Below are 6,911 nucleotides of genomic sequence, written 5' to 3'. Positions count from 1 at the left end.
TGAGCGGGACCGGGTTTGTATGTGGGATCCGAACCCTCGGGCGGGAGCGCCGCCGCGCTTCCCAAGCGGCGCACTATCCAGTGCGCCACCGGGCCGGCCCTTCTCTCACAAATTTTGACATGCTTTTCTTTCATTATTATTCAGTTCACAGTACTTTCTAATTTCTTTTAGAGTTGTATGTTATTTAGAATTACATTGCTTTGGGTATATACCCAGAAGGGGGATTGCTGGGTCATAGGGTAGTTCTATCTGTACTTGTTTCAGAAATCTCCATACTATTTTCCATAATGGTTATACTATTTTACAGTCCCACCAACAGTGTAGGAGAGTTCCCCTTTCTCCACATCCTTACCAGCATTTGTTGTTCTCAGTCTTTGTAATACTGTCCAATCTAACTGGGGTGAGATGGTATCTCAGTTTGGTATTGATTTGCATTTTCCTGATGACAAATGATGTTGAGTATTTTTTCATGTAGCTGCTGGCCGTTTGTATGTCTTCCTTTGAAAAATGTGTATTTAGCTCCTTTGCCCATTTTTTAAATTGGATTATTTTTTATATTTTACTGTGAAGTTGTTTAAGTTTTTTATGTATTCTGGATATTAATCCCTTGTCAGATGTATAGTTTGCAAATATTTTTTTCCATACCATAGTTTGTCTTTCTGCTCTGTTAATTGTTTCCTTTGCTGTGCAGAAGATTTTTAGTTTGATACAAACATCAAGATTGAAGAAGTAATCAGCAGTCTCCCAACAAAGAAAATCCCAGGACTGGATGGCTTCCCTGCTGAATTCTACCAAACTGTTAAACAGGAATTAATGCCAATTCTCTTCAAATGATTCCAAAAAATTGAAATAGAGGCCACACTCCCAACCTCATTCCGTGAGGCCAATATCACCCCAATACCAAAACCAGACAAACATACAACGACAAAAAAGAAAACTACAGGCCAAAATCCTTGATGAACGTAGATGCAAAAATTCTTAACAAAATATTAGCAGTCAAAATATAGCAACACTTCAAAAAAATTATACACCATGATCAAGTGGGATTCATCCCAGGGATGAGAGGATGGTTCAACATATAGAAGTCAATAAATGTAATACATCCATCACATTAATAAGATCAAGGAAAAAACCATATGATTACCTCAATAGATGCAGAAACAGCATTCAGCAAAATTCAACATCCCTTCATGATAAAGGCTGTCAGCAAATTAGATATAGAAGGAAAGTATCTCAACACACTTAAAACCATATATGACAAACCCACCATCACTATCATCCTGAAAAGGAACAAGGAACAAGAACAGGATCAAGACAAGGATGCCCACTTCACCATTCCTATTTAACAGAGTACTGGAGGTACTAGCCAGAGCAATCAGGCAAGAGAAAGAAATAAAGGGCATCCAGATTGGAAAGGACAAAGTCAAACTGTCCCTGTTTGCAGATGGCATGATCATTATATATATAAACCTAAAGACTCTACAAAAAAAAAAACCTCTTGGATCTGATAAACAATTACAGTAATGTTGCAGTATACAAAATCAAAACCCAAAACTCAGTATCATTTTTATACTCCAATAATGAGCTAGCAGAAAAGGAAACCAGGAAAGCAAGCTCATTTACAATAGTCACCAAAAAAATAAAATATGTACGAATTGGTGTAACCAAGGAGGTGTAAAATCTCCACAACAAGAGCTACAAAACACTACTGAAAGAAAATGAAGAGGATACAAAAATGTGGAAAGACATTCCATGCTCTCAGATTGGAAGAATTAACATTGTGAAAATATCCATACTACCCAAAGTCAGCTACAGATTCAATGCAATCCCCATCAAAATACCAAAGACAATCTTCTCAGAAATAGAAAAAACAATCTTAACATTCATATGGAACAACAAAAGCCCTAGAAGAGCCAAAGCAATCCTGAGCAAAAAGTAAAGCTGTAGGCATAAAACTACATGACTTCAAATTACACTACAAAACTATGATAAACAAAACAGCATGGTACTGGCATAAAAACAGACTTGCAGACCAATGGAACAGAATACAAAATCCAGAAATCAACACATACTTACAGCCAACTGATCTTTGAAAAAGGAAACAAGAACATACATTGTGGAAAAGACTACCTCTTCAATATATGATGCTGGAAAAATTGGAAATATAGGTACAGAAGAATGATACTAGATCTGTACTCTTGCTGTGTACCAAAATTAACTCGAAATGGATTAAAGACTTAAGAATAAGACCTGAAATTATAAAACTACTAAAAGAAAGCATAGGGGAAACACTTCAGGAAGTAGGACTGGGCAAAAACTTGATGAATAAGACCTCAAAAGCACAAGCAGCAAAAGAAAAAATAAAGAAATGGGATTATATCCTGCATTATTTTGGATTGACTGTTTGGGGGAGTTTTATTTGGCTTTTTGGCAATACCTCTTTGTTTTATTTTTCCAGCATGTACTCTAGTATGCATCTCTATTTTATCACAGTCTATGTTGAATTAATATTGTATCATTTCATTCATTATGTAAGAACCTTACAACAGTATTTTTTATTTTCTCATCTGTTTTGAGTCTTATTTTCTTCATACAATCAACTTCTACATATGTTATAAACTGTATAATACATTGTTTTAAATTTTACTTTAGTCAATTATCCTTTAAAAATTTTTAAATTATCCTTTAAAATTTTTTTAAATGTTATGTTTGCCCACATTATTATCATTTCTGACATTCTTTATTCCTTTGTGTATCAGATCCAAGTTTTATCCACTATTGTTTTCTTTCACACTGAAGAAATTCCTTTAACAATGCTTTTAGTGCATCTCTGCTGGCAACACATTCAGCTTTTGGTTGTCTGAAAAAAGTGTTTGTTTAACCCTCATTTTAAAAAGATATTTTTATTAGATAGACACAATTCTGGGTTGACAGTCTGGATTGACAGGTTTTTTTCCCCCACTTTGGAGATGTCATTCATTGTCTCCTTGTTTGCATTGTCTTAGAAGAGAGGTCTATGTTTATAAACTAGGAACTCTGGAAGCAAGTGTTTCACAGTTCTTCTCATACATATTTCTAGCCATTTCACTCAAAGTATGATTCATAAAGGTTTTCACATACTGGTTGATAAAAGATGAATCTCTACATGATTCCTGAAAGATCCCTTATAGGACACCAATTTTTAAAAAATTTTATTTTACTCTCAATATACATTATATCTTCATGCCCCTTTACCCATTCTTCTCCACAACCTCCCCACCCCCGCCGCATCATATCTGTTCACTTGACTTAAAAAGTTCAAGGAATTTTTGTGATTGTTGTGTCTTCTTCCTCCCCACACTCTTTATTTGTTTGTGTGTTTATTTATTTGTTTATTTATTTTTAGCTCCCACAAATAAGTGAGAACATATGGCATTTCTCTTTCTGTGCCTGACTTGTTTCACTTAATATAATTTTCTCTAAGTCCATCCATGTTGTTGCAAATGGTGGCACTTTGTTCTTTTTTATAGCAGAGTAGTATTCCATTGTGTAGATATACCACATTTTCCATATCCACTCATCTGATGATGGACATTTGGGCTGGTTCCAACTCTTGGCTATTGTTAATAGAGCTGCAATAAGCATTGGAGTACAGGTATCCCTTCGGCATGATGATTTCCATTCCTCTGGGTATATTCCCAACAGTGGAATAGCTGGGTCATATGTTCACTGTTGGTGGGGCTGCAAAATGGTGCAGCCTTTATGGAAAATGGTATGGAGATTCCTAGCAAACTAATTTTTAAAATGCTTATTGCATTCCTTTATTTTATGGGACTCCAATTAGACGCTTGATTTATTTTTCCCACAAGGCACTGAAGCACTCTTCTTTTTTTTTTTAGTTCATTGCTTCAGTTCAGGGAGTTTCTTTTTTGCTATATCTTTAAAATATCTTATCTTTCCTCTCACAGTGTTTATAATCAGCTAATTTCATCCAAAAATTTCATTTTTCATATTGTATTATTTTAGCTCTAGAAGTTCTGTGTGTGTGTTTACTATCTCTCATTTCTATTCTCAGATTCATGTTTTTCCTTTAAACATTTGAAGAAAACATATATAATAGCTGTTTTAAAGTCTTTGTCAACTAATAATACCATCTCTGTCATTTATGGGTCTGATTCTATTTAGTGATTTTTCTCTTGGTTAAGAGTGACATTTTTCTACTCCTTGGGATTTTGAGTAATATTAGATGCCAGATATTGTGAATGTTAGGTACTGCATGACAGTTTTTTTGTCTTTCTTTAAAGATTGTTGGTGGTTAACTCTTAGGCAGTTAAGGTAGCTGTGGATGAACTTGATCATTTGAGGGCATCTTTTCTATATTACAGTGGGTCTAGAGTAGCCTTTACCCTAGAGGTGATTTGTCCCTACCACTAAAAAAAAAAAAAAGAAAAGAAATGTGTGTTGATAGGGAAGATATACAAATGGCCAACAGACACATGAAAAAATGCTCAACTTCACTCAACGTTCGGGAAATGCAAATCAAAACCACTTTGAGACATCATTTCACTTCAGTTAGTATGGCTAATATCCAAAAGACTGAGAATAATAAATGCTGACGAGGATGCAGAGAAAAGGGAACCCTCCTACACTGTTGGTAGGACTGTAAAATGGTGTAGTCATTATGGAAAATGGTATGGAGATTCTTCAAACAACTACAGATAGATCTACCATATGACCCAGCTATCCCACTGCTGGGAATATACCCAAAGGAATGGAAATCATCATGTCAAAAGGACATCTGCACTCCCATGTTTTTTACAGCACTGTTTACAGTAGCCAAGAGTTGGAACCAGCCTAACTGCCCATCATCAGATGAATGGATAAGGAAAATGTGGTATATCTACACAATGGAATACTACTCTGCTATAGAAAAGAATGAAGTACTACCAGCAACATGGATAGACTTATAGAAAATTATATTAAGTGAAATAAGCCAGGCACAGAAAGAGAAATACAGCATGTTCTCAGTTATTTGTGGGAGTTAATAAAAGTAAACAAATAAATATACAAACAAAGGGGGGGGGAGACACAAAAATCACAACAATTTTTTGAACTTGTTAAATGAACATATATGATGTTGATGGGTTGGCAGGAGGTGAGAGGGAGGAGGGGAAAGGAGGAATTGGTAAAGGGACACAAAAACCAACTACTTTGTATATTGATAAAGTAAAAAATTAAAAATAAATAAGTAAAATTTTTAAAAAAAGAAACAAAAATTGTTGCTTTAGGGTCTACAGATGCTAAATGTCCTGCAACGCTAAGAACAATCTGCATAATAAAGAATTGTTCCTCTCCAAATTCTAATGATGCTTCACTAATCAATACAGATTAATCAATAGTTTTGTGGTCAATATGGAACTTTTATAAGTTTCGATTCACTTACCAGACTTTGGGTAGGTTGCCAGAATAAGATCATCAGGCCTGGCTTGAAAGTTGCAGATTTTTTCCCACAGTTCTCTTGATGGCGTTGGCAAAAGAGCTCCATCCACTTCCAGAGTGTTCGATACTGTTGAATTCTGTTCCATGGTATGAGAATTCTTCTCAATCTGTGCCATTGGGAATCTGGGATTGATATTGCCAACCCTATTTAAAATAAAATATTAGGTTTTATGACTCATAGTAAAAGTAACCAACTTACAGACTGCTGTTGGTTAGAATAACAATTAACATTAATTAAAGCTAACATATTCAACATGCTAACAAGTTACTCTGTGTATCTATTAATTTAAACCTCACTGCAACCTCATAAAATAAATTATATTATTTTTTCTTTTGAGAGGAGGAAGCTGAGGTCCTTATAGATTAAATAATTTGATAAACAAAAAACAGCAATAATTGTAGGAGATGAGATTGACACCCAAATAGATTGTCTCCTACCTAGTTCATGTCTGAACAACCATATTACCTGTTGGATTAGTAGAAAAAATAATAGTAATGTCTCAAATATTGCTTCATAATTTTCAAACTGTTATTTTGTATAATTAGACATGTGACTATCACAAAACAGCAATAATTGTAGGAGATGAGATTGACACCCAAATAGATTGTCTCCTACCTAGTTCATGTCTGAACAACCATATTACCTGTTGGATTAGTAGAAAAAATAATAGTAATGTCTCAAATATTGCTTCATAATTTTCAAAATGTTATTTTGTATAATTAGACATGTGACTATCACATTGAAGAAAATTAACAGCAATGGTTGGAATCACATCATTGGGCTCAGAGACTCCTGAAGCATTGACTGGCCGTGTTGCAGTTTGGGGAGTATCTTCAAATTCAGAGCTTGCAAGAGCCATGTCCTTGTCTGGGTCAGATCTACTCTCCCCAGGCCCAAACTCTGCTCTGAACAGGGCTCTCTTTCTGTGGGTGCTTCCTCCAAGGCACTCCGAGGCCCAGAGACTAGGTTGAGCAATACCTTTCCCTTGCTGTATTGATTCTCTGTGCCTATCCTGGGCTGCACTGGAGCTGGGACCCCTGCTGGCCTATCCTGAGCCAGGGCAAGTGTATTAGTCCATTTCTGTTGTTTAAAACAAAATACCTGGAAACTGGGTAATTTATTGCTTACAGTTTCAGAGCCTAGGAAGTCCAAAGTCCAGCGAACACCTCTGGTGAGGGTGTTCTTTGGTGGTGGCTTTACAGTAATGCAGGGGTCTCATATGGCAGAAAATGGCTGAGCAGAGAGAAAGAACTTATGTTCTCTCCTTTTAAAGCCCTCAGAACCACACTCATGACCACCACCTTTAATCCATTCACTATGGCATGTTCCTACAATCTAAGCACATCTTCAAGGCCCCAGCTTTCAATTACCATAATAGGATTTCCTACGCTCAACAGTTACAGTGGGGATTAAGCTTCTATTATATGAATTT

General features: G+C 35.7%; 1 protein-coding gene across 1 annotated transcript in view; it reads right to left on the bottom strand.

Moving 5' to 3' along the window:
* Positions 1 to 5,594, bottom strand: part of SULT1C3 (sulfotransferase family, cytosolic, 1C, member 3) — a 20,517-nt gene extending 14,923 nt beyond the window's left edge. Inside the window, exon 1 of the mRNA XM_008581509.1 lies at positions 5,423 to 5,594. Coding sequence (XP_008579731.1) covers positions 5,423 to 5,594 — 172 coding nt within the window. The remainder of the gene's footprint in view (positions 1 to 5,422) is intronic.
* Between the last annotated feature and the right edge of the window lie 1,317 nt (positions 5,595 to 6,911).

Source organism: Galeopterus variegatus, unplaced genomic scaffold (assembly GCF_000696425.1).
Source record: "Galeopterus variegatus unplaced genomic scaffold, G_variegatus-3.0.2 Scaffold2374, whole genome shotgun sequence".
Lineage (NCBI taxonomy): Eukaryota > Metazoa > Chordata > Mammalia > Dermoptera > Cynocephalidae > Galeopterus > Galeopterus variegatus.
The sequence above is the reverse complement of the archived record's forward strand: the minus strand, read 5'-3'. Positions and strand labels throughout refer to the sequence as shown.